The 26,887-nt window shown below is 60.0% G+C and overlaps 1 protein-coding gene across 3 annotated transcripts in view; it reads right to left on the bottom strand.

Annotated features, from left to right (window-relative positions):
- Jph3 (junctophilin 3) overlaps positions 1-24,842 on the bottom strand; it is a 49,967-nt gene extending 25,125 nt beyond the window's left edge. Inside the window, exons 1-2 of one of the 3 annotated variants that reach the window (XR_015447386.1) lie at positions 24,301-24,839; positions 7,105-7,882 (exon numbers count right to left, since the gene is read on the bottom strand). Coding sequence is in view for 2 of the 3 variants with exons in the window: in XM_004842763.3 (XP_004842820.2) it covers positions 7,105-7,882; positions 24,301-24,682 (1,160 nt within the window). In the remaining variant the exon portion in view is untranslated. Of the gene's footprint in view, positions 1-7,104; positions 7,883-21,137; positions 21,224-24,300 lie in introns of those variants that run through there. The other 2 variants (XM_004842763.3, XM_087201211.1) reach the window with 2 other exon arrangements.
- Between the last annotated feature and the right edge of the window lie 2,045 nt (positions 24,843-26,887).

Genomic DNA, 26,887 nt, shown 5'->3' with positions numbered 1-26,887 from the left:
CAGAGTTCAGGTCCCCTGAGGATGGTGTGTGTGTGTGTGTGTGTGTGTGTGTGTGTGTGTGGTGCTGGGGTCAGATCCAGGGCCTCGTGCTTGCAGGGAAGTGCTCTCCCCCCAGGCTGCACCCCAGCCCCAGGACTACTATTTTGTCCACCTAAATAATCCGGTGTGTATTTCTCAGCCATTCCTGTCCAATATCTGCCTTCCTAGAATTCACCGCACAGGCAAAATCGTACAATCAAAACCACAGGAGTAGAGCACAGTGGCTCACTCCTGTAACCCTAGAGCTCTGGGATGCTAAGGCAGAAGGATCACAGTTTCAGCCCGGCCGAGGTAACTTAGTGAGACCCTGTCTCAAAGTAAAAGATTTTAAAAAGTGCTGGGGGGGTGGGGATTTAGCTCAGTGGTTCCGCCGCCTGCCTCACAAACCCAAGGTCCCGAGTTCAATCCCCAGTACCAAAAAAAAAAAAAGTACTGGGGATGTAGCTCAGGACAAAAGCCCTGGGTTCAATACCCAAGACCGAAAAAAAAAAAACTAGCAAAGAAAACACCTCACAGGGCTTGTGGGGAAAATGCTGTTGGGGACAACACTGGGGTATCTCGTCAAAGGCGGGACCCCAACAAAAGCCCAGCAAAGCTACATCTGTGAAGAAGCAGAGACCCCGAGCTCGGGAGCAGGGTGTGCGGGGCTGGGCCGGTGGGCTCCGAGGGGCCTGGATGCTGGCAGGTCCCCAGAGAGCCTGTGGGTCTGTACAGCGGGCCAGCTGTGGCCTTCACTGAATGTCCCCAGGGGACGAAATGGTGCAAAAGGAAACATGGATTCATATTCTCAACTGTTTCTTAGTCTGTTCACCATGCTGGGGCAGATGCTCGTCTTCAGAGACGGCGGCGCTACCCCTGAGCAACAGACTTCGGCGATGGTTGCTTCTCCTGCCAACATCGGTGCCTTGCCCACCAGCCAAGAGCCCCCGCCCGGGACAGGTGTGACCTCGGAGACCACGCTCCTGCTCAGCGGGGGGCAGCACCAGGCCCGAGTCCTGCACTCACTGGAAGAGCAGGTGCTTCTTCCTGGGGCAACTGGAGCCCATGAAAGGCTTAAGTAGGGGGATGGATTTCCCCAGGAGAGGCATGTGACAGCCTGGCAGGGGAGCGACTAGAGTCTGTGCCATGGTCCAACTCCGAGGCAGCAAGGAGGGAAGCAGTGAGCCAGCCACCGGGAGGCAGGCAGGCCTGTGCGCTTCCCCAGGCCCTCACAGACAGCGGGGACTGAGCCTCACTCTGGCTGCAGGCGAGTCGGCCACACTGGGCCTGCAGCCCTGACTCACACGCTGCCATGCTTTTGTGTTTCGATATCCCCACAGCCTCAAGCTTGGTGGCGCCAGGCCTGAGGGCACTGGGGTAGGGGTGTGAGTGCTGCCCGCCCTAAGTAGTCTGAATAGGGAAAAAGGGGCAGGAAGACAGTCAAGGTCCCGTGCTGCTTCTGCTACCTCATGCACGTTCGCCATGTCGTTTCTCCTCTGTGATCTCACTGCCATCCACCCTGCCTTGGAGCCAGCCAACTATGGACTGAAATGTCTACAAACTCAAAGCTGAATAAACCTTTCCTCCTTTAACGTTGGGTGCCAGATATTTTGTCTCAGCAAGGAGAGAAAAGTAACTGACACACACCTTAATCCCAGTGCCCTTGGTCCTAGCATTGCCCGTGAATCAATCCCAGTGTCACACACTCTAGATCCAGCCACCTGTGAAAAGCCCACCTCTGATGTGAGAGGCTTTGGGACGCTCCAGGACACAGCCACAACAGGCCCTCCCTCATGCAGGCGGAGCTTCCTGGAGGTGTCACAGTCAGCAAACACCAGGAAAGGGACCGGTGGTCCCAGGCTCTGGGCACGAGCTGAGGACACAGGCAAGGGGCAGCAGGTGAGGCCCAGTGGCTGGAGGGTCCCACACATCACCACAGCCATGAGGTCCACGAGGGGCCTTTGTGGACAGGGTCTTTGCAGGTGGGTAAGGTGAGGCCAGGCTGGACGAACTGGTGGCCTCGTAGAAAAGAGACCGCAGCACGGCTCAGAGGCACGCACTTCCCGAGGACGCGCCAGGCCCTGGTTCCATCCCCACCACTGAAGGAAGAGAGACAGACAGACAGAGAAAATAAAAGAGAAACAAAGGCCGAGCCCGGAGCAATGTAGCCACAAGCCAAGGAGCCTAAAGAAGCAGTAGCGGCAGGAGAAGCTGACGGAGGACAGGCATCCGGAGCCTGTGCAGGGGGCTGCTGAGTCCCTGTTTGCCTCAATTCAGTGCCGGTGGTGGGGAGGCTGGCAGGGAGCCCACTCCACAAGGCGGACACAGGGCCAGGGTGTTGCTCCTGCTCGGCCCCAGAGCTGGTGGACAGCAGAGCCACTGCCACTTCTCCAAAGACGGACGAACAGCGGGCAGAGGGGACATTTGGAGGAAGGGATGTCTGGCAGCCACCAAACCTTGGGTCCAGTCACCAAGACCCTGCGGGGCTCATTCCTGCCACCTTTCCAGCGGCAATGGCTGCTCTTGTGAAGAGGGAAGGCCCAGGGCCCCCTGGGACATGGCTGGCTCGGGGTTGGCTCCGATGCCCAGTGCCTCTTGCCGTGTGTGATGGGTTAACTACCGGTCATCTTGGAACGCCCACCCGGCTGAACCGGGTCAGTGTGGCTCTGGGCGTGGAGGGTTGCTGCCAACAGCATAAGAGGAGACCTGGAGGGGAAGATCGTGTGCTGTTGATAGTCCTGGAGAAGCTTGGGCAGCTGGTTTTCCTGAGGCGAACTCGGCTGTTCTCATCTTCAGAGGAGCTCGGGTCCTCACCGTGGCCTGGAGTGGCTGCTGTTCTCCTCAGGGGAGCTCTGGTCTTCACCATGAGCGTCACTTCCTGGCTCCAGTGCAGATCCCTCAGCCTGGTGCCACAGACCCTTCACCCCACCAGCGCACTTTCTAGGGTCCACCACTGGCCTTGGGGCCTCCCCAGGGCAGACCCTCAATAGGGACTCGCGTGAGGCGTCGCCCTGGGCTCTGGGCCTCTAGCCGGACTTGTGGGCCACTGCCCTGGGCTCTAGGCCTTCCGCTGGACTTGTGTGGGACACTGCTGTGGGATCCAGGCCCCGGGCTGGATTCTTCGGGTCTCTAGTGTGTGCACAGATCTCTTGTGCTCCTCTGCATTTGACTTTTTGGGTGAGTGTTATAAAATAATCCTGTAAATTATGTGTCCTGTACTAAATCTATTCCCTGCAAACCCTGACTACAATACGGTGCCTTTCCGGGCCCAGTGGAAGCTGTGGGATGAGTCAGAGGCCCCATGCTCCTGTCTGACAAGCACATAGCCCACAGGAGCAGGGAAGGAGAGGCAGCCCCACAGCTACACTCCTCAGGCTGCACTTCCTGACCTGCATGGCATGGGGGGGCCAGGAGGTGTGCAGGGTTGGCCCTGCCATCTGCCACCCCAGGACGCACCACGGAAGTCACCAGACTCGGGCCCAAGGTCAAGATTTCCCAGATCATCGGGCCAGATGGAGCCCAGAGGCCTGAGGGTGCAGCAGAGGCGGCCAGGCCCTGAGCCCCGCAGCACCCACCCTGTGCCCCTGAGCCTGGCCACTCCTTTCCCGGGCTCTCCCTCACGGCTTCCTTTCACAGAGCGAGGTCCATGCGGGGACAGATGGCCGTCACCGGCCAGAAGGGCTCTGCTAGCACATGGCCAGCCTCCCGCAGGGCAGGAAGCTGCAAGAGGGAGCCCAGCCCCTCTGGCCAGGGCACTGCTGTGAGCAGCCCGGTCCAGCAGGAACAGGGGGGCAGGCCCTACGGCAGGGAATCAGGAGATTACTGTCCTTGCCCCGGTGCGCAGCCTGCGAGGGTCCTGCAGCTGCCCAAAGAACATCCCATGAACGAGGTGCCCTGAGACAACTGGGCCAGGGATTTAGCTCAGTGGTTCTGCCGCCTGCTTCGCAAGCGCAAGGTCCCAAGTTCGATCCCTGGTCCAAAACAAACAAACAAACAAAATGTTCCTGAGACAACGCCTGCTGTTCTCCTAGAGTCCAAAGTGGGCCTTCAGGGCTGAAACTGGGGTGTGGGCAGGGGCGGCTCTTTCCGGGGCTCCGGGAGGGATCTGTTCCCTCAGCCTTTCCAGGTTCCTGGGCTCTGGGCCCCTTTCCCCATCCCCAGAGTGCCTCGCTCCAACCTCATCTTCCTGCATCACAACCGGCTCTGACCTCTTGCCCCCCTCCGACGAGGACCTCTGGAGGACACAGGCTGGCCCAGATGGTCCAGAACCACCCCCCTCCACCATCCCAGTCACATCTGCACGGTCCCTTCCTCCACGCAGGTGACACATCCACAGATCCCGACAGGGGCCTCTATCCACCCATGCAGGGAGATGTGCCTTGCCACACTGCAACCAGCCACAAGGTCTGCACATCACAACAGTCCCTCTGCTCAGCAGCCAGTGAGTGGTGGTGCAGACAGCGTGGACACCCAGGGACAGGGAATGCTGATTGTCACCTGACAGGATTGAGGCATCCAGCTAGAGGATCAGTACAGCACACTTTGTACCTGGTCATCGTGGGGTGTCACCTTGGGGCCCATGTCTCGTCCCTGGCCCCTTCTCCTTGGGCTCTTTCCCTTTCTTTCAGCCATACCATGCAGTGAGTGGCTTTGCTCCCTCACACTCTTCCACCATGAGGTTTCTGGAGCAGCTGACCATGGACTGAACCCCTAAAACCATGAGCCCCGTGAACCTCTCCTCCTTTAGGCTGGGGCCTTGGGTGTTTTGTCCCAGCAACGGGACAGCTGACAGCACAGACGAGGAGGACGTCGGATTTCACCAGGCTATTCAGAACGGTGCCCAACTTAAAATTTGGGAACTGTTTATTTCTAGAGTTTGCCATATATTTTCAGACCACAGTTGACCACAAGCAAGGGAACCCACAGAGAAAGGCTCAACAAAAGCTCTGACAAAGGCTAAGCAGGGTTTGATAAAAGTCTAAAAATCTAATTACATCTAAGGAGGTGGACAGCTCAACGTGGCACAGGGTTATTGCTTAACTAGGGTTTATAAATTTAGTGGGAAATGATATTTTAAAAACAAAAATAGCAGCCAGTCGTGTGGTGCACACCCATGATCCCAGCTACTGGGGAGGCTGAAGCTGGAGGATTCCAAGTCTGAGGCCCGCCTGGGCAACTGAAGCAAGACCTGTGTCCAAATTTTAAAATGAAAAATAAAAGTCTGGGGATGTAGCATAGAGGTCGAACACCCGCCTAGTAAGTATGAGGACCTAGGCTCCATCCAGCCCTGGGAACACACACACACCATCCTCCCGTTTGTCAGGGCACAAATCCCCTTGGCCCAGCTTTCAGGACTGGCACAGGGCAGGGGCTCAAGCTGCAGTAGGGGCCAGAGCAGGCTGCAGCCCAGGCTCCATGCACCAAGTCTCCCCCTCCCCAGAGAACGCTGTTTAAAGGCCGCAATGAAATGCCAGCCCCCTCCCCCTAACTTTGTGAGAAGGAACCTCAGAGTCCAGGCTGGGGCAGAAGGGCCCCAAAGTGGGCAAGCAAAGCCCTGCCACCAGCCTTGGGCCTGCCCGGGTGCCACCCTCCTTGGTGTCTGGGGCCCCATGACTACCCCCATGGCTCCCCCTCCATGCAGGCAGACAGTCGGAGTCTCTCCGGAGGGCTGCTCAGCATCAGTTAGCCACAGTGGCCATGGGCACCTGCCCAGGGCGTGCCATGCCCAAGCTGACAACAGCCATGACCCGCACCCAGGGTCCTGCAGCTGCAAAGACCCAGGGACCCGGAGGAGGTGCCGCCTGCACGCCGCCACCTCTGCAGGCTCGGCACACACCTGACCGCAGGACAAAGGTGGCCGTGCCGCCAGCACCTCCCCAGCTGCCCTATGCTGGCCCTGCCTGCTCCACTGCAGAGCTGTCTCAGGTACCCACAGCCCTGGCTCACTCCTCACCCATCACATCCCAGAGCACAGAGGCAAGAAAGCTAAAGGAAACAGAAGGAAGGACGGCCGGCACCGTGTGACCCTGGACGACACAGGCCACTGCTGTCCTTGCTTTCTAACTTCCCCATATGAAGCAAGCATTACATCTACGGCATTAAAAATAACTGCTGAACCGAATTTGTTCCCAAAATACCAGGTGAGTACTGTACTCGCACGCACCGCCCGTTTCTGGGAAGGAGGAGGGGACAGCATGATTTGGGGCTTCAGCACTGAGGTGGGGATTCTGGGCTCCTGCGGCTGCCTGGAGTGAGCTCACTCCCATCTGACCCTGAGCAGCCCCAGCATGGACATTTGCACTGCCCACAAACCATGGCCGCCGCCTTTGCTCTCCACTGGGATCAAAGGCCGCTGAGACGCAGGCCGAGGTCTGAGCTGGTGCAGAGGCTGACCTTCCTGGAAGCTCTCCAGCCCAACAGAGCTGCTCCAGGAAGAGCAGGGCAGATGCAGGTTGACCTGCCCAGGACAGCACAGCCGGGAGAAAGGCTGGGCCTCTCTGAACACCTGAAGCCCAACAAGGCTGCCAGGCCCCCGTGCCACTGACCCTGGACCAACACTCCACTCTCTCCCACGGCCCACCCGGGCCTCAGCCCCACCAACATCTAGAGCTGCCTGGAAATCCCCACAGAACCCAGGACCCCTCGGGACCTGGTCCTTAGAGGCCAGGGCCCCTCTGAACCCCAAATTCAGTGCCCAAACCCCATACCAGGCAGCTGCTGGCCCAAAGCACCAAGTCTTGTGCCAGCCCTGGGGCGGTGCCTGCAGCAGGTCTGCCCCGCTGGGACCCAGGGAGCCTCGGTCGGCCAGGCAGCTTCTGAACACCTCTCCTCCACCCGATGGCTGCGCCACACCTCCTACCAACACAGCAGCCACCCTCCGTGTCTGCCCACAGTTCCCATTAAGCTCCTTAGACACACGGCAGGTGCCGCCCTGCTGGAGGAGAGGCTGTGGGCTCCATGGCCCGGCCCACCCCAGCCCACGGGCACCCGAGGAAGCCCAGCACTCCATGGGAACCAGCTTGAGAAGCACTTGCGAGGCCTCCGGGGACAGCAACCGGAGCGGAGAGGGCCACCCCGGGCTCCTACCTGGAAGCCGCGATCTCGGCCTTCTGCCTGGCGATGGTGGCGGCCCGCTCGGCGGTCTCCACCGCACGGTCCACCTTCTCGCGGATCTTGCTGGCGCGCAGCGGGATGAGGTTCTTGCGCTTGCCGCTCACGAGGACGTTCTGCTTGTACTTGCCCTCCTCCTTGGTGCCGTCGGGGAAGGTCATGCAGCCGTAGCCGTGCCGCCGGTTGCCGGCCCACTCGCCCTCGTACTTGAGCCCGTCGGAGCGCTGGCTCACGCCGAAGCCCGAGCGCTTGTCGTTCTTCCACTCGCCCACGTAGGTCTCCGTGGTGGTGGCGTCGATGTCATCCTCGATGACGGCCAGCTCGGCCTCCGCCTCACCCAGGCTGATGGTGGAGTGGACGTCGCTGGCCGTGGAGCTGACGGTGCTCATGCCCGCCTCGCTGCGGAAGGAGCTCTGCTTGCTGCGCTGGCTCGCCAGGCTGCTCTTGGACTCCGACTTGCGCAGCTTCAGCCCGCTCAGCAGCGAGCGCCGGAACAACCCCTTCTTCTTGCTCTTCAGGATCTCCGAGTCGCTGTGCGCCACCAGCACGAAGCCACCGCGAGACACGGCCGGGCTGCCGGCCCCCGCCGGGGAGGCGTCCGGGTGCAGGGCAGAGCCGTTGGTGTGCTCGCTGCGCAGGGAGTTGATGGACGTCCTCAGGGGCGAGCGGATGACCGCCGCCATGCCGTAGGGCACACTCTGCCGCACGCCGTAGCCCTGGCGCATGCCGCCGACCCATTGGCCCTGGTACGTCCCTGGGGAGACAAAGGGGAAAGGGTGAGCTCCCGGACAAGCCCGCGTCCAGCAGCACCTCCGAGCTGGGTGACACTCAGGCGGCCCGGGAGCGGTTCCACAATTATTATTACCAAGAGCTGTTTCAAAGGCCCTTCCATTACTCGGGAGGCTGAGGCAGGAGGATCACTGTGAGTTCAAGGCCAGCCTGAACTATACAGCAAGACCCTGTCTCAAAAACAAACAAACAGGCAACTAGGGAGCCCGGCAAGAGGTGGGGGATCAGCCTGGAGTGATCCACACAGTGTCCTGCACCTTGCAGTGCCTGCCTGGAGAGGTAGTGAACTCCTCACTGCTGGAGGCATCCAAGAGGACTCTTCAAGACCTCTCGGTGGGGACAGCGTGGGGAATGGGCTGTGGCATTAGAATCGGCACTGGGCAAATTCACAGGCAGGGGAGTCGGGGACCCCAACCAACCCCTGGTCATGGCCACAGTGTCCCTGGGAACCACGGGGCAGCTCTGAGTGCCTGCCAGCAGGCAAGGGACCACGGGGTGCGCCACGGCAGCACTGATCACCATAGAGGAGGGAGGTGCTGACCCCGGCTGGGCAACAGCACCCAGGGAGGGAAGCCAGGTGCAGACTCGAAGGCCACGTCCTGCTGAGTCCTGTGCATCCCCGGGACCAAGACAGCGCAGAAGGGGGCTGGGCTGGGAGCGGGGGAGGGGCTGCACCCAACAGGGGCAGAACGCACCTGGGGTCACTGAACTGCACACTTAGAAGTGGCTGGAAAGCCAGGCACGATGGCCAGCAACTACACTCCCAGCTACTCAGGAGGCTAAGGCAGGAGAATTGTGTGCAGGAGTTTCAAGGTGAGATCTCATCTCAAACAGGGGCAGGAGAGGCCCAGGGATTTAGCTCAGTGGTTCTGCCACCTGCCTCGCAAGCCCAAGGACTTGAGTTCCATCCCCAGTACCAAAAAAAAAATAAGGGGGCAGGGGGTAAACTGTGGTTATACATGGCATTATTGAAAAATACGGTGAATGTTTAAGTTTTTTAAAAAATGCATTACAGTAGCGGACACATTGCCACGAATCCTCCTCAAGACATTCCCCTTTGCTTCAAACACACTGATCCCATTGCTCTTGCCACTCTCTGAAGCAGTTCTGGAGTTCTCTTTTGTGTCATTACAAGGTGCAATCAAAAACATGGTGACTGCTGCTGCCGTGCCATCCAACGGGAAGGCAGCTCGTAAACACAGGATGGTGCCCTTCTCTGCCCTATTCACCGGGTCTGGCACCATGAGACTTCTGGCTTTCAACATGGCCGTGAAGGAGACATGGACCGAGAGGCAGTGAAACAGAGCAACTCAACACAGGGAAGAGGACTCCGGAGCTGCTGCGGGAAGTGAAAGAGCCACGGGAGCAGCGCGTTCCAAGCGAGGGGGGGAGTTGGAGGGGACTCGGGGCACATGTCTTTTAAACACTGTTGAAGTGTAAACACCCAGAATTTTTCAATCATGCTTCGTATACAGCACAATAAGATAAGAAGGAAAAACAACCAGGCCCGATGGATAGTTTCTTGCCTCACGCATTCGTGTGTGACGTTAAGCAGGTTTCAGGACCTCTCTGACCCCATTCCACTACTGCAGAAGCGGAACAAACTCCTAGCCCTACAGCCACCAGGATCAGGGGTGCTGTGGGCAGGGCACAGGCCTCCACCACTCCGACCACCCCGGTGACACGGGCCACAGCTCCGGCCCCCAAGATCCATCAGCCTCACCTCCCGGGCCCCAGCTCAGGAACGTCTCCTCATCCCCCCATGGCTTGGTGCACCAGACCCTCACCCCACCTGCCCCCCCATCCCGCTCCACCAGGGCCAGCCCAGCCCAGGTTCAGTCCCCATAGCGCCTCATGTGCCCAGTCTTGGGGCCACCAGCACCCCACATCCACTCCACATGCTGCAGGCTGAGTCAGGACAGCCTCTGCTCGCATGGTCCCCACTCGGGCCGCCCCCAGCTCCCGAGAGGCACAGCCTCCAGCCAGGTTCCAGAACCTTCTCCACTCTTCTCCTTCCTTAATGGCTGCATGATGGTCCCAGGGCATGAGCTTCACCAGAACTACAGGCTTGCCCGGCCCTAGCTCAGGTGTTGGTTTTTATGTTATTACTTTTGGTGCTGGGGATTGAACCCAGGGCTGTGCACACATGAAGCCCACACTGTGCTGCTGATTTAAATGCTTGGCCTCTCATTCCGCATTTTGATAGCTAATATTTACACACAGTCTTCACCTCATCCTCGGGGAACTTCCCAGAATGGAACTGCTTGCTCACAAGGAAGGTTTTCAAGGTTTTTGATAACTGTGCTCAGAAAAGGCTCCTAGAATGACCATGCCCTCCCTGCACTGTCACCAGCACCACAGTGTCACTGACAAGCCCTTCTGAGCCAGAGCTGAGCTGAGCTGAGCTGGAGCCCTGAGGCCCCGCCACATGGACAGTGGCTCTGTTAGAGGTGGTTTAGGCAAAGTGAGCCACCAGGGTGGGCCCGGCCCCACGCACCGGACTCCTTCCCACACGGACCTGCAGTGCCACCCTCAGCCACAAAGGCTGGGGGCTGGAGAAGCAGTCTGCAGCACCTCGGTTTGCAACCTCAGCCTCCGGAACTGGGGAAGGCCGACTCCTGCTCCTTAAGCCACGAGCGCCGTGGAATTTCAGGAAACAAATGTAGAATTCTCAATGTCCAGCCAAGTAACCATATAGACAAGAAGTTAGAACAAACCAAGAAAAAAAGGTAAAAAGCCAGATTGTTGGGAACATGAAAATAATGAGGCACAGCCGCACACACCTGTGATCCCAGCTCCTTGGGAGGCTGAGGCAGGGGGATGGCACGTTGGAGCCCAGCCTGGGCTACTCAGTGAGACCTGTCTCAGATTATGTTATATATTATAATTATATCTAATTGCTTACAATGTATGAAATTTATATAGCTATGACATACATAATACATTCATAACTGTATATAAGTATACTGTATACATGTTATAAAGGCGCGTATATTTTTAATTAATAGTAAGAAGACAGCCCCCTCACTGCAAGACGCAGGGAGCGATGAAACAGAGCCAGGAAATCCCTGGGAGGAGGAGTGTGGTGACGCAGCGCCAAGCAGGGCTGTTGGGCTACAGCGTTTGTCCCATGGGGACACCCTCTGCTCCCCGCCCAACCGCCAGAGCCTCCTCTCAGTGCGGGAACAGCCAAGGGCCGCCAGACACTTGGATACGGCCTAGGGGGGAGGAGACCAAGACACAATAGACAGGAAGGAGAGAACTGGCACTGCCATGGAAAATATAGGTGGTGAGCCGGGATGTAGCTCAGCGGCGCCACGCCTGCCTCGAAAGCGCAAGGTCCTGAGTTCAATCCTCGGTACCAGGAAAACAAACAAACAAACAACACCAACAAAAAATATATATATATAGTAGAAGAAGACATCAAGGGATCTGGACTCCAAATCCTCAGGAGGTAAGATGCTGCATCCCCCAAAAGGAAATAAAATGAACTTTTAAAAAGGAGAGGTCAAAGAAAAGGAAATAACTGGAAATCACAAGGATGGTTAAAATAAAAATTCTGGTGGCTGGGAATGGACAGGCACACCTGTAATCCCAGAACTGGGGGGGCGCTGAGGCAGGAGCATAGAAAGTTCAAACCCAGGCTGGACAATTTAGCAACTTAGCGAAACACTGTCTCAGAAAAATAAAATGAGCTGGGGATGTAGCTCAGTGTGGAGGGCCCAGGTTCAATCTCCAGTACCTTCCCCACAAAAATGGTAAATGAGTGAAGGTGAGTTTAAGAAAATCTTTTGGAAACTAAAATACGAATAAGAGGTAGGATTGGGGGGCCGAGGCAGGAGGGTGGCCATGAGTTCCAGGCCAGCCTGAACTACAGTGAGACCCTGTCTCAAAAAAATAAAAAAGATGTAGGGAAAAACAGAAGAAAGGGCTCATCCAGGAGGCCAGGAGGCCCCAAGTCCAAGGACCAAGAGTCCAGAAAGCAATGAAGGTGACCAAAGGCAAAGCAGGAACATCTCCCAGAGCCGAAGAGAGTGTGTGTCCAACCAAGGGCCCACAGACACGCTGCACAGGACAGGAAAGAGCCCACACCCAGACCTGGCAGCATGGTTTCAGAACGTTACTGAGCAGGTTTTACTTACATGCTTCAAGGTGAAAGAAAAGCAGACTGTTCATGGCGGACTGAGACCGAATGGCAGATGACGTCACAACAGCAACAACAAACCCAGAACTGTCCCCAGGGGGAAAATGCACCCTTAGCACCACAGATTCTGAGCAAAAATGATTTTCAATCTACATCCTATGCCAATTTATGAATCAGGTAATGAAGCCACAGAAAGTTCATGTTCCACCCAACCTTTCTCAGGAAGCTACTGCAGGATGTGCTCCACCAAAATGAGGGAGAAAACCAGGAAAGAGGAAGGTCTGGGGAGATCAAACACATGAAAGGAAAGGGGACTTATAGGAAAATGGGGGCACTGGGAAGACAATCAATAAACAAACTTTCAATTGTGCGTGCTTCAGGTAGAGCATCTGGCCGGTCTGAGTGAAAACCTGCATTAAAAGTTGTTTTGCTGGGCATTTGGAAGGTGGAGAAAGAATTAACCAACAATTTAAAGAAAACAATGCAATTTAAAAAGTGAGTCAATGACTAACTCAGACTGTGCACAGAATGCAGGAACAGGGTATACTGCGTGGCTCGGCAGTGAGCAATATTAGCATAGTCAGAACAATGGAAGCACTGTGATGGGTTTAAAGGATTATGACAACGCCAGCATGGCTAGGGAAGGGGTCTGGAGGCTGAAGATCTCCATCTGTCACAGCAGGAAGCTGTGGGCAGGGCCATGATGAGCCAAGGAAGTCCTAGATGTGCAACCTTGGAGAGGCAGCAGCCAGGCCCCAAGGGGCTCAGAGTCATAGTCCTGGGGAATGGGCACGGGTTGGGGCCGGGGCCTGCCTGAGCGCCAAGCACTGTTATTTCCAGGACTTATTTTCCCTTAAGCTGGGGCCCATGTTACCTTAGACACTTCCACCAGCAAATTCCCACTGTGGAGGCAGCACTTCTTCCCTGCTGCAGAGATCAAGGCTCTGAGAGGCCAGCGCCTGTGCACAGCCCTGTCCCATGCACAGCACACTGGCAGTGACACCAGCCCCCGTGCCCAGGAGGCCGGGAGGGAGCCAGAAGGAAGAGACCAAGAGAGCAGCCAGGGCGCTGGACAGTGCTCAGAGGAGGCAGGACGACAAGAGGCGGGCCGAGAGCTCCAGAGCCCACGAGCATCCGCCCCGGTGCCACCGCGCAGGCCCGGGAGCAGCCACCAGCACCAGCACCTCCGTCCTCACTCCACCAGATGAGATCAGGGATGGACACATGTGAGGACCAACACCAGCCACGGCAGGAAGGGCCACGCCTGGCCCGCCTGGTCCCTGGTGGAGGCTCGCTCCACACCTCGCCGTGGGGCTGACTGGCGCATACCCAGGGCAAGCTGCAGAAGCGGGGACTCCCAGATGTCCTCAGTGGCCCCACGGTTCCTGCTGACGCCCCACCGCTTCTCTGCTGCCCTGACCTCCCAGGGTGGGCCAAGGGTCCCTCCCTCCCTCCCTCGAGGTGCTGGGGATGGTGGGACCCAGGGCCTCCATTATAGGCTGTGTTCTACCACTGAGCTCCCTCAGCCCTTTTTGAGACAGGTCCTCACTAAGTTACCCAGTCTGGGCCAGAACTTGCTATCCTCCTGCCTCAGCCTCCTGAGTACTTGAGATCACAGGTATGTGCCCCTATTCCTAGCTTCTTTATCGGGGTCTTTATCATCAGGGTCCCTGAGAGCACAACTCAAAAGAGGAGAAAGGTTTTCACACAAAGTTCACAGCAGCACTAATTACAGCAGCCCAAACACAAACAACCCGTGTCCACCCACTGGCGAATGGATAAGCAAAACATGTCCATCCTTGGAGTGAAATATTATTCAGCCATGAAAAGGAATGAAGTCCTGAGACATGCCACAGTGTGGATAAACCCTGAAAACACAATGAGTGGCAGACGCCAGCCAGGAAAGGCCACATGTTGCCTGCTGTCACTGATGTGGAGTGTCCCGACCAGGCAGGTCCAGAGACAGGGCAGGCTTGCAAGGAGGGAGCAGGAAATGATACCTGGGTACAGGGTTTCCTTCTGAGGGGCAGACTGTCCCAAATCTGGTCATGGGTTTCATGACCCAGTGAATGCACAGGAATACACACAGTGTGTGGATTACAGGCCGACATGATTATTTTTTGGGAAAAGGCCCAAGGTGAGTGGGGTCCTTCTCAGCCTGCAGCCAGGGAAATGACGGGGCCTGGGCCGGGCAGCTCCAACCCCTCCTCTACACTGCATGGGGGGCGGCCACAGCCCCGATAGCGGCCACAGCCCACAGCTGGTTCTGTAGCCTGCGCAGGCCACCCCAAACCCGCCGGAGTGGCACGCGGCCCGGTCATGGGGAGGCTGGGGCCCAGGTGCTTGAGACTCCGAGTTGGACGTGGCAGCTGCAGGGGGAGAGAGGGCCACGGGCAGTCCTGTGGAGGGGAAAGACCAAGTCCGGTCCTGCTGGCCTCCGCTGGAAGCTCAGCTTTCTTCAAATGAGAACATAGGCGGTGCCACACTGAGGCGGCGTCAGCCAGACCCACGATTCTGTCTCCTGCCCCTGGAAATGACCCAGACCGGACCAGGGTGGCAAACATTCCGGGACAGCATTACCCTGGGGCCTGCCTGGCCAGCAGCTCCTCACAGACTTCACGCCCAGCTGCCGGACATCAGAGGGGCAGGTCAGGGCCAGCAGGGCCCATGCCCCACCCCTGCCCTGCTGCCTGGGAAAAGATGCCAGGGTACAGCGCCCGCTCCATGGAGGACATGGGGGAGAAGGCAGCCCAGCAGAAGGAGCCCGGGGAGGGCCAGCCCGGTGCAGCCAGGCCATCCGTCAGCATCCCCAGAGGCCACCAGCCACGCCATCTTGGCAGCCCAGGTCCCGCCCACCGAGGCCCTCAGGAGACCCTGAGCTTGCCCTGTGGGGCTCCCGCACCCAACTGCTCCTTCCGGCCTCAGCTCTCAGCTCTTGGGGAGCCCTCCAGATCCCTGCAACACGAAGCCCTTGCCTCGCCCTTCCTGTCATGGTCACTGTCACACAGGCAGGAAGGGCTATTCGTGCCCTTGTGGCAGCCCAAGGTGCCTGTCCTGACCCGGCTCTGCCTGTCCCCAAGCATGGAGCCCAGATGCCACCAGGCAGCCGGCCTCAGACCCATAGGGGGAGGGGAGCAGGGAATGGCTGGGCTTTCTAGAAACTTCCCTCAGCCAACTCCCAGGAGCCCTCAGGGCACAGACCCCAGGCAGAAGCTGAGCACCTGGAAGGCCCAGGGCGGAGGGAAGGGAAGCAGGAAGCCGGCTGGGTGGGGAGACAAGGTCGCTCCAGACCAGGACAGGGCGGGACAGAGGCAGGGCCCTGCACCACCCACAGGCCAGTCACCCCTCAGCCCAGGAGGACACTGCTTCTCCACAGCCCCGGCTCGCCCTCCACAGGGGGAGCTGAGAGAAGGCCTGGGGGTCCTCAGTCCCTCAGTCTGCCCGGCTGCCTTTGCCCACCCTCCCGGAGCTGCCTCCTTGGGGCACCCGAAGACAGAGGGCCTCTCTTGGGACTCTGGACTAAGCCCAGCCTGGAGTTTGAGTCCAGCTGGTTCCCACTGCAGGCAGGAGAGGGCGCTGCTGGGGTCAGCTCTGGTCCGCAGTGCTATGAGTGCCCCTAAATCTCCGGGTGGAAACTGAGGCAGGCAGGGTAGGACTGAGGCACTGGAACAGCCCAGGTGCCCAGTGGGGGATATGGAGGCCTGCTGTGGTGACCCCGGTGCCCTGTGACCTCTCAGCCTCAGTTTCCGCCCTGCAGTGGACAGCAGTGCCCATGGGGCGGTGGGTGGACCTAAAAGAGATGCTGAGCACTGTGGCCACTGCCACGTGGACACGCAGGACAGGGCAGCCTAAGACAACAAGGGGTGACAGACAAGCGCCGCGTGCTGGACATCCTCTCCCCTTGGCCCTCCCAGGCTCCAGGCTAACGGGACGCTGTCCAGTGCACTCCTGTGGCCCCGCAGGGTCACCGTCATGGTGGCCCACCATTCCCACTGCAGTGCCCTGGGGGTGCGGCCCACAGGCCCTGCCCTGGGATGGTTTGCTCTGTGCGGCCCAAGACAGGCAGAGGGCTTTCTCCAGGGCCCACACACCCTGCCACTGCAGTCCAGCAGTGTCCGGAAGGACCATGAGCCAGCAGCCAAGCCAGGCTGGGCTCATCATCGCTGTTCCTGGGACCAGCCAGCAGCATGCAGTACGATGCCTGCAGGGCCCCGCTTCCCCACGCTGTGGCTCTGTGCTGGCCACAGCCTCCGTGGACCAGACCTGCAAGCGGAGCCCGATGGGACACCCTGACCCCACCCTGCTCGGAGCTCAGGCAGTGGTCTTGGCTGGGCCACTCAGGCATGTGCCGAGCACCCACTGTGTGCTCACCATGCCGGGGGTGAAAGCTGAGCGCTCACCATCCCGGCCACCCCAGCTGAGTCCTCACAGGAAGCCAGGGAGCTCCACACCCGAGCCCAGAGGGGACACCAGCCAGGGGGCGGCGGAAACAGGATGGAGTGTGCCAGTCCTGGCGGGAACTGGGGTAAGCCAAGCCCTCACAGGGCTGGAGCCTCGGTTTCCCACCGGTGAGAGGGACTCTGCTTTCTCCACGAAGCAATGTTAGGCTGGGGAAAGCTCCCAGCATGTGAGGCAGGTTGGGGTACGGGAGGGCCAGACACGGAGCGCCGTCCACACGGTGCCTGGCGGTGGCAGAGACACCACCTCTGCCTCTGTCAGGGGTGCGGATGTGCCACCTTGGAGGCCGCATCCTCCACCTGTTCCTCTGCTCACCAGGCAAGGTTTAGGTGCTCGTGGAGAAGGGAGTCTTGACTGGTAATCTGTGGCGCCTCAGGGAGACTTGAACCCCAGATGCGCACAAAGCATCGCAAGGCTGCAGGGACCTGCGCTCTTCTGAGGAGACCCACAAGCTTATGAAACGCTGGGCAAAGGCCCACCAGAGACCCGCAGCTTCCTCCCCTCTCTGAGCCTGAGTCTCCTTATCTGCCAAGCAAGGGGCTGGCTGAGAGGACCCGGCATCTGGAGATGGCAGGAGGATGCTCAGGAGCCAGTGGAGCTCTGCGGCCACCAGCCGTGACCTCAGCTGGCCACGCAACGGGCCAGCCTCCAGCTCCTCTGGAGTGGGAGTGGTACAGGCTGCCCATGACTGCAGTACACGCCTGGGGCGCCAGGGGGCTCTGGGCCAGGATGGGTTGGTGCTGTTGCCTTGGGTGGGGCTAAGCGGCTCAGCACAGCGGAGCAAAACCAGAAAGTAAAAAGCAGAGGAGGAAGGTACCAGGTCTCCAATCCCTTTTGGGGGCCCAGCCCAGTGATCCAAAAGCTCCATGAGGCTCCCGAGAGCACCACATGGCGAGGCTTAAAATCTGGCTGTAGCAAGCAGCACGGCTCAGCTCAAAGCACTGTTTGTTTTTGTTTGATTTTTTGTTTTTGTTTTTGAGACAGAACTGTTATGCAGTTCAGGCCAGCCTTGAACTCACTGTGTAGCCCAGGCTGGCCTGGAACTTGTAGCCATCACACACGTAGCTTTTGGCACCTGCTACCTGACACCTGTAAGGCCCTGGGCGGGTCCAAAGTGTCCCCAAATAGCCAGGTCCCCATCCTGACACCCGGGGCCTTCTCTGGGAAAAGGGGCTTTGTAGGTGTGATGAAGCTAAAGACCATTAAGTCCATCCTGGATTTAGGCCCAGCCCTGAAATCTGACGAGAGTGGAGGAGTCACAGACACCGAGGCCCAGGCTCACGCATGCTGCACTTGAAAGCTCCTCAATTCCATTTTTTAAACAAGCACTGTATCACCGCCATGAGCCCGGAGCCAGGAGAACTTTATCGAAAGCAGCAATTCTTGGTCCCGTCTGCTCTTACCAAATGCAGGTTGGGGACACCACCCTCTACACGTCTGGTTTTGGTAGCCCTGAACAGACCCCAGCACAGCCAGTGACTGGCACTCTTTGAGGGGTCCCAGCAAGCGGTCCCCCATCCAGGCTGTGCATCACCTTCCCTGGAGACTTGAGGAGTCCCAGGCCTGGCTGCACCTCGGTCAGGCCCTCTTCACAGCACCCAGACTCCTGGGCCAGCCCTGCTGGAAACCAGAGCACGACAACAGTGCTGCCTGACAGGCACCATCTGGGCACCCGAGCACACGTAGTCTTTGGCCACGGGGTCTGGGGGCCCCGAGAATGCACTTCCAGTGGCCACATGGAGTGGTGCTAAGGTGCAGCCCAGTGAGGAGGAGCTAGCCAGAGCCATGAGTCTAAAAACGGGGTTCCCGGGACCGGCAACAGCAGCACATAGAACTTGAGAGCAGTAGGAAGCCGGGGTGACATTCTGGGCCCAGAAACGCAGAGATGGAAACTGTCGGATACACCTTCCGGGTGGCTCTGATCCTCACCCAAGTAATTTAAACATCGCACACCCACGAACTAAAGGAGACGGGGTTCATTTTGGGTTACGGTTTCAGAGGTTACCGTCCACGGCTGGCTCAAATACGGGAACGGCCTGAGGGAGGGCCTGTGGCGGAGGGCAGCTGTGAGGAGAGTGTGGGAGGGGATTCACCCCTCCAGGTCCCGCTGGCCTCCCGACAGCAGTCAGCGGTTCCCTCGCTCAGCCCCACAGCACTGGCACCGGGGAGCCCTCCCTGGGCCCTGCTTCCCCGTCCCTGCAGCCAGAAGGAGCCCACACGTGCTTGGGGGGACCAAATGCCCCACCCCAGGAAGAGCAGCTGCAGAGAGGTGGCAAGAGTGTGCCAGACGGAAGGCCACCGGTGTCCCCAAGAAGCTGCAAAGCATGCTGCACACTCGGCAGCCCCACATGGCTTCCCCGTCACGACTCCACGCCACCTGCCTTACTTGTGTCACATACTGGGGGTCTCTCACAAGGAACCAAACAACGACAAAACATGTCAGGAAGCTCTAACGGGGACAGGTAAGCCCCTGCAGGGCGCGTCTGTGATCCTAGCCACTCAGGAGGCTGACGCAGGAGGAGCAAAAGTTCGATCTCAGCCTGAGCAACCTAGTAAGACACTGTGTCAAAATGAAACAGAGGGGCCTGAGGGTGAGCTGGGGGAGGCCCCGCACTCAGTCCCAGCAGTGTGCAAACGTGCACATGCACACACACCCGTGAGAGGGCTCTAAAACCAGGCTGCCCTGTGACAGTTGCTTCCCTTTAACTGTCTGCACTCAAGGCTGAGGCGATGGCGCTGAACAAGGCGCCCAGCGCTGCACACCTGCGCACTTCATTCATTCCACACGCCTCCGGGGGAGTACTGTGCACCAGCACTGTCTTGCTCACCGGTCACCCGGCAGTGCTGGCACAGGCACATGTCCCTTCCTGCACGAGGGCTTCTCCCCAGGCCCTCGTGGTCCTAGGACCCTCCAGAAACAACAGGAAGTGCCTGCACCGTCATGTGACAGCCACTCGTCACTCACAGCTAGGAACACCGAGCTGGCTTCTTCCTGTGGTGGGGCTGTTGTGTTCACACACACGGGGCTTTGTAGTTCAGGCGGCTCTCGATCTCACTACGTTACCCCAAGCTGTCCTCAAACTCTCAGTCACCCTCCTGCCTCAGCCTCCCAAGTGCGCTACCACACCCGACTAACTTCTTAAACTTTACTTTAATTAGTTTAAATTTAAATCCGAATAGCTACCTGTGCCCAGGGGCTAGGCAGGGCTGGTCTACTTGATTGATCCATGAAACCAGCCGAAGCAAAGCGAAGGGAGACAAAAATGCCCTTCTGTTGGCTGCCACAGACATCCTGGGACCCGAACCCGCGCCTGGGCAGGCTACACTCAGGAGCGGCTCCCACCAGCTCCTCACCAGCTCCTCACCGGCTCCCTCGGGCGGCCAAGAGGTGGCGTGGCTCCTGCGAGGCGCTCTGCTTTTCCAGAAAAGACTGACAACCGGCAAGCACCGAGCGGCGGTGTTTCTGGGAGTGCGGAGCCCACGCCCCCCCCCCAGAGTCAGCCGGGCACACTGCTCACACGAGCGTGGAAGAGCCCGGCCGGGCAGCGAGCGGTGGCTGCTAGGGGAGGCTGGCAGGGGTCTGAGGCCAGCCACGCCCAGCTGGCGGGCGCTCTCCGTGGTGCTGAAGGCCACGGCTCCTCCCGCAGCGCCGCTCGCTGGCTGCAGCGGCTTGGGGCTTCCACTCTGAGACTGCACGCTGGGGAGCGGCTGATCCGCGGCGCTGCTGTGGGAAACTGACAACACCCCTTCTGCCAGCACGCACGATTCTAAACAGCTGTCATTTAAGGTCACCGGAGCCTCACAGACAAGGTTGCCAGCGCACAGCTGGCAGCTACCTGTATTCGGTTGGGAAGACCTGGGGAAACTGAGGAAGAGGAACGACTTGAAGGCGAACAGCAGCCGTGCCTCTCCCCGCCTCGGCCACCACATTTCCCAGGGCCCTGCTCACTCCATCCCTGTCCTCAGAGAAGATGGCCGGGCTCAGCCAGGCCTCCTCTCCGCGCTACTCCGGGGGCTCCTGCTTGGCTCAAGTCCGGCCCCCGTGGGAAGCCCAACCCATCTGGTAGCATGGGCTGAGCCCCTCTCCTGACCGAGGCCCCCAAGTGGCAGAAAGGGAGGCTCTGGCCGGACACCTTCATCTCCAGTAGCTGTGCTCACTTCTTGCTTCTGAAATGAACACCTGCTTCCTCCCAACCTGGACATCGGGATGTAAAGTCTCTGCCACACAGTCGTAGCCCAGCACCAAAAATACCCCCAGTGGTGCTGCCACGGGTGAGAGGTTTCGTTTCTCTTATGAGGGGCGTGAACAGCGAGAACGTGTGTTTGAAATGAAAACCAGGCACGCTACTGCCTCTGTCACCTGAACTCCCCGCGTACAGGGACGGCAGAGACCCAGCGCACTTGGCAGTGGGGGAGCAAACAAAACTGGGGTGGTTGTTTTGGGGGACGGGCTGGAAAGTGTCTGCGGGTGGCAGGTGCAGTGCGCATGTGCGCGAAGGCGCCTGGGTGGGGCTGGATCCCGGCTGTGGGCGTGTGTGATCTGTGTGGGCCGAGGAATCGGGGCTGGTGAACAGGACCGCGCAGGAGGGGAGAGGCCAGGGTGTGAGATGACTCATACCTTTTGGGATGTGGGAGGGCTTATCTGAGCGGGTAACTTTCGGTCCAAGGGGCTCTGTATCCACAGCACCGGGAGGACATGTTCACCTGTGGGGCAAAGCGCAGTGACACAGGAGGGAAACGAACCCCAGGCCGCTGGGGCCTGCACATCTGCACCTGTGCATTGCCTCTGGTTCTGCGTCCCAGAGGGAGGGGTGGATATGGAAGAATAGGAAGCAGGGTGCTTCCAGCCAAGCCAGTTTCCAGAGAGGTGGCTCTGGAGTCCCCATCCTGAGTGTGAGTCTGGTTCTGCCCAAGGCCCATCTGCTCCAAGACCCCACTTCCCAGATGGGAAATGGAAACGAGGGGACTCAGCCCTCTGGAGGTGTAAGAGTTAAACGCTGCAATTCATGCAAACACTCGCCACACACGTGGCACCCGGGAGCGTCTAATACCACCACTCAGCATCTCTATGATCACCTCCGTCACCCCGGCCATCAGTTCTCATAATGATCGTGGTAAGTGACATTCATTGCATGTGAACTGCAGTAATAAAAATCGCAGTAAGTGATAAGAAATGCTACTGTATCCCCAGTATAGCCACATACTCTATTCTCAGCTAACCCTCGCCACTTCACAGCATGATCATCAGCCCTTTCTAAAATGAGGAAACAGAAGCGCAGGGAGATTCAGTAGCTTGTCCAAGGTCACACCGTGGAGCGCTGGCAGGGCCAGGGTTCTGGGCCAGGCAGGTAACTCAGGGAGCATGTGCTCCTGCCACTGTGGTCCGGGGCTCCCCATACAGACTGGGCGCTCACACCAAAAGCAGCGCCGGCCAGCCTGGGGGCGGGGAAGCTGGAGGAGGAGCTGGCAGAAGTGTCCCTAGTTGAGATGGATTCCATACCAATTCCAGCTAAATGTAGAATACATTTGCTGCTTGTGCATTATTCATGAAAATCACCGTTTCCCCAAGTCAGCACTGAGATCCAGGCTGAAGTTCGGGAGCTCTGCCGATTCCGGCCCCACATTCCCACCTCCTGTACAAAGGCAGTTGGGCTGGAGTTGGGGCGCTTCCTCAGGAGGGCTCCGCTCACTGCCCATCGGACGAGGGGAGGAGTCGAGGCCCCATCCTGCTCTGGCACTGGTTGCACCCCACTGTGCATGGCACACGGGCTTCCTATTGAGACGTGGGGGCTGTGTTCAGAAAGTGGCCCCAGAAGTCTCAGCCTGAGACCCCGGCCAGAGGGGTCGACTCAATCCTGCCTGGGGAGCGTGGTGCCTCGAAACCTCACTCTGCCTAATGAGATGAGATATGACCCTCCCCAAAGAAGAAAGACAAACTGGGCTCCTCCTGGGCAGGTGGGGTGCCGACGGGAGGAGTGGTCCCAAAGATGGGGGCTCTGCCACCTCAGCTGCAGCCCTGGGCCGGGGCTCACACGATCCTGGCCTCATGGACCTGGCCTGTGAAACGGGCAGGATCAAGCAGGACAAGGCCACTGGAGTTGGATGCGGGGGGTGGCGGCGCGTGGCCTGGCACCCACACATTCCAGGAGTTTCACAGAGGGGAGGCAGGCCCGAGCCCCTCTCCTTCCCCGGTACAGAGCCCATCCGGCCTGCACAGACCCCACGGCAGCCGGGAGCCCCTGGGGGGGCAGCTCTGAGGGCAGCCTAGCCGGAGCCCTGGAGGTGATAGCTGCCCAGCTCCCGAGGAGCCCAGCTGTGAGTGCCCAGCTGCCACCCACAACTGCTGCCTCTCCAGCCCTTCGTGTGGGACGTGGGGCCACACCACACCCACCACCCACCCACACACACACACACACACACACACACACACACACACACAGCCCAGGCCTGGAGCCGAGGGAGGGCTGTCTGCTCCCTCTTAGTCTACAGGGCCCAGGGTCAGAGAAGCTCTCCACCCTGCTCCAGGAAAACAACAGCACAGAAAGGGCCGCCTGGGACCAGGGCTGGGCACGGAGTCGACAGGCAGGAGCATTATATAATTAACTGCCCAGACTCCGCCTCCTCCTCGGGTAATAACGAACCTGCCTTTCAGTTGCATAAGCCAAAATAATAATTACTTGCCAGCCCTCGTTGCTCCTGGATGTGGCCAGGGAGCAGTCGCTTGCTCGGAGCCTTGGAGCCTTCTGTGGGAGATGGGAGGCAGCAGGCAGGCCAAGAGAGCACACGTATGCTCAGGGGATTTATTCCCAGCAGAAGCAGTCATTGCTGCACCTCACTCCCCTCCCGGGCATCCATGCCTGAAAAATAACCCAGCCGCCCGCCTGGAGGGAGGCTGGGAGCCACCTCTGGAGCGCTCCGAGCGGGGGAGGGCGCGGGGTGACTGGGGTCTCTGCCTGCGCCCAGTGCGCCCGTGTGTGGAAACTGGAGAGTCCCGGCAGGGCAGCTCCAAAGCCAGCCAAGGCCCCCTGCCCAGAAACCATCTTCAGGCAGCTCACTGGCTTCCAGCATCCACTCTGCCCCCAGGGTGGTGGCCTCCCGGAATGAAGGCACAGAGCAATTCCCTCAACTAACAGTGAAATGATTCAGCCACTGAAAGGCGAGATTCCTGGGCTCTTGCTAACAGATGGGCCTCCCTCCTTCCCTCTGTCCCTCCCTCCCTCCCTCCCTCCCTCCCGCAGCCTGCTTCGACAGCGGAGCTGCGTCCAACCACCCAGAAGTTTACTGCCTTTCTGTTTGGTGGGGTTGGCATCCCCGCCTCCAGCGCTCTCAGGTGGTCCTTCTCCATTGGCCTGCGATCAGGATCAGCAAGGCCCTAAGCACTGCAGGAAAACAAGAACTGGAGCTGGGGCCTGACTCCCCAAGACACCAGGGGGCCAACACCGCGGAGGGCCCCTCTCCGGCCCCCTGCACCGTGGTGGCTGCCGGGGGCGACCAGGCCCCAGCCTGACCTTTCCGGCAGGTCTCTGGCCTGCTCCGGGCGCTGCGCGGCCGCCTGGCTCAGCGCCGCGGCCCGCACCCGGCTGGCGGCTGGAGAGCCCCCCACACCCTCGATGGCCCAGAGCCCCGTCCCCTCCACCCAGGCCGCGGGCAACCTGTGGCCAGGGCCCGCTGAGGCCTCCCAGGCACCCAGGAGAAGCCGGGCGCCCGCGGCCCAACCTGAGAGGCTCAACTTCCGAGATAAACAGAGGCGCGAGGGGGAGGGCCTCCTCCGCGGCACCCACCTCCATCCGAGTAGGTCTCCGTGCCGTAGCCGTCCTGCAGCCCGTTGCTCCAGGTGCCTTCGTACTTGGCCCCGTTGCCTGTGCACTCCCGCACCCCGTAGCGCCCCTTGAATCCGTGTGTCCACTCGCCCTTGTACACCCACTTCCCCTTGCTCTCCAGGCCGATGCCGTGGCGCTTGCCCTGCGCCCAGGTGCCCTGGTACGTGTTGCCGCTCGGCCAGGTGTAGACGCCCAGCACCTCGAAGCCGTGGCTCCACGAGCCAGTGTATTCGCCTTGGCCCTTGGGGCCGGTGCAGACGCCATGGCCGTGCGCCTTGCCGTCCTCCCAGCCTCCGCAGTACGACCCTCCATCGTCGAAATTAAACCTGCCCCCAGTGGACATGCATGTACCGCGGTCCGCGAATCCCGCAGGCGGCGAAAAAGGACGCGGCGCCCGGGGGGCCGGAGTCGTGCTGGGCTGGCGACGCCCGGGCCGCCCCTCGCTCGGGAGCTCGGAGGACGCGAGCAGCTCCGCGCGGGCTCCGGCCGCTCCGGCCGCGCCGAGTCCACGGGCGCGCGTGTGCCTCGCCGCGGCGCCGCGAGCCTGGCCGGCGTCTCGCGCTCCCGCTGGAGCCGGGACGGGGGGAGGGGCGGGCGCGGGCGGAGGGCGGGGGGCAGAGCGCAGCGACGGTGCCCGCGGCGCCGCTCAGCGCGAGCCCCGGCCCGCGGCCCCCCACCTGCGGCTGCCGCGCTGCGGGCGCCCGGAGGCGGCGGCGGGGCCGGGGCGCGGCGGGGGCCCGGGAGGGGGCCGACGCGGCTGCACCATGGCGCGGCCGGGGCGGCGGCGGCGGCGGCGGCGGCGGGAGGCGGCTGCGCTCCGGGCCTGGAGCGCGGGGTGGCGAGGGCGCGCGCTCGCCCCGGCCCAGGGCCCCGCGCGCGCCCTCGCCCCGCCCCGGCGCGCGCACGCGGGCCCCCGGCCCCCCGCCCCGCCCCGCCCCGCCCCGCCCCGCCGGCCCGGTAACGGGGGTCCGGCCCTGGTGCCCCAGCCCCCCTTCCCCAGCGCTTGGATTTAAAGGGACAGGAACTGCGTAACGGGAAGGCTCCTGGCACCGGGGCGCTCTCCGTCTGCCGCCGCCCGGCCCCGGGAGGTGCAGCGGGTGGAGCAGGCCCCGCCGCTCCGGATGGCGCCCCGAATCCTGCCGCGCTCCTCTCGCCCGGCTCAGACCCGCGTCGCAGCCCCGGCTCGGCCCAGAGGCTCTCTGCAAACCACAGGTGGTTTTTCCTGACAGATAATCGCTGCTTTTCCTCCGGCCCCGGGGAGGGGGTTTGATGAATTCCTTCCTCCAGTCAATCAAGAGAAAGTCGGGCCACGGGACTCATCTCGGAGCGGAGTCTCCCAAATCCCGTGAGCCCTGCGCCCTGGCCAACAGGTAGCCCCCCACTGCAGGAGCTCCCCAGTGGGGGAGCAGAGTGGGGCCTCTCTCCACACCCCCCACCATGGTGTCCTGACCCTGGATCTGAGCAGCCTGGGAACAACTTAAATAGCTTTCCCTGGACCATGGATCCCAGACGGAAGCCAGAGTGAGCCTGGCCATGGCAGTGGTTGGAGGCCTCCGAGGTGCCCACTGGGATCAGGAGTCAGGGGCCTCCAAGGTGCCTGGGCAGGGTGTGAGCCTGCCATGGAGGGAGCTCCAGCGAACCCTGGCCCTGCACACCTTGCTTGGGCCAAAGCTCTCAGGGAAAATCAGCCCCTCCTGAGACCCCGGGCTCAGCCTCTGGCTCCTGCCTAGGGCACAGAGCCCCTCCACAGAGACCACCAGCCAGGAGGCCAGGCACCTCCCTCCCTACCCTGGGGTCTAGGACGTCCACTTCTGCTTCGCAGTGACCCCTTCTAGTGCTGTGCTTCACTGGAGACCCCTCCAATGCCCGGGGTGGGCTGGTTGGATCCAGCATGTCTCGCCCTTTATTGGAAGTTGCCATGTTGCCCCCTAGAACGGGAGCGGCTGACCTCTCACCCTGCAGGACACCTGTGAGGCTCCACTCCACAGGCCACACTCAGTGTCACCAGACTTCTGACTTTGTTTCAACTTATTTTATTCTGTCCTTCAAAGTGGGTGTGAAATAGAATCTCCTGGCTGTTCCCTGTAAGTGAAAATTACATGTTGGGATTGTGTGGGCAAAAAAGGCTACAGATGTGTTCTCCCAAGGTTGCTGTGTGGCTTTGGGCAGCCGCTTACTGTCTCTGGACTCAGTTTTCCCATCTATGAAACAGGCATAATGGTTCCCATAGAGGAGCCATGAGAATTCTGGGCACCCGGCACCTAGTTAGGCCTTGGGAAGCAGGAAGTGGTATTGTTCTAGGAGGTGATGGGTCCTGCAGGGCACACCCAGCCGCAGCCTGCTCCCAGCACCCGGGAAACCAGCACTGCCACCACTCTTGTACACGCTGTGTTTTCTTCTATGTATTGCTGACCTTTTCTGCTGATTCAGCAGCCCGTCCTCACAAGCAGTGGCTGGTGACGGATGGATCCTGCTGGAAGGTGGTGACTGGTTCCAGGCGGTCGCTGGTCAGCACCTGTCTGGGGACCCTGCATACCCTTCCCCCTGT

Source organism: Heterocephalus glaber, unplaced genomic scaffold, assembly GCF_053883595.1.
Source record: "Heterocephalus glaber isolate CG9 unplaced genomic scaffold, H.glaber_assembly_v1.0 deba00000071, whole genome shotgun sequence".
Classification (NCBI taxonomy): domain Eukaryota; kingdom Metazoa; phylum Chordata; class Mammalia; order Rodentia; family Bathyergidae; genus Heterocephalus; species Heterocephalus glaber.
The sequence above is the reverse complement of the archived record's forward strand: the minus strand, read 5'-3'. Positions and strand labels throughout refer to the sequence as shown.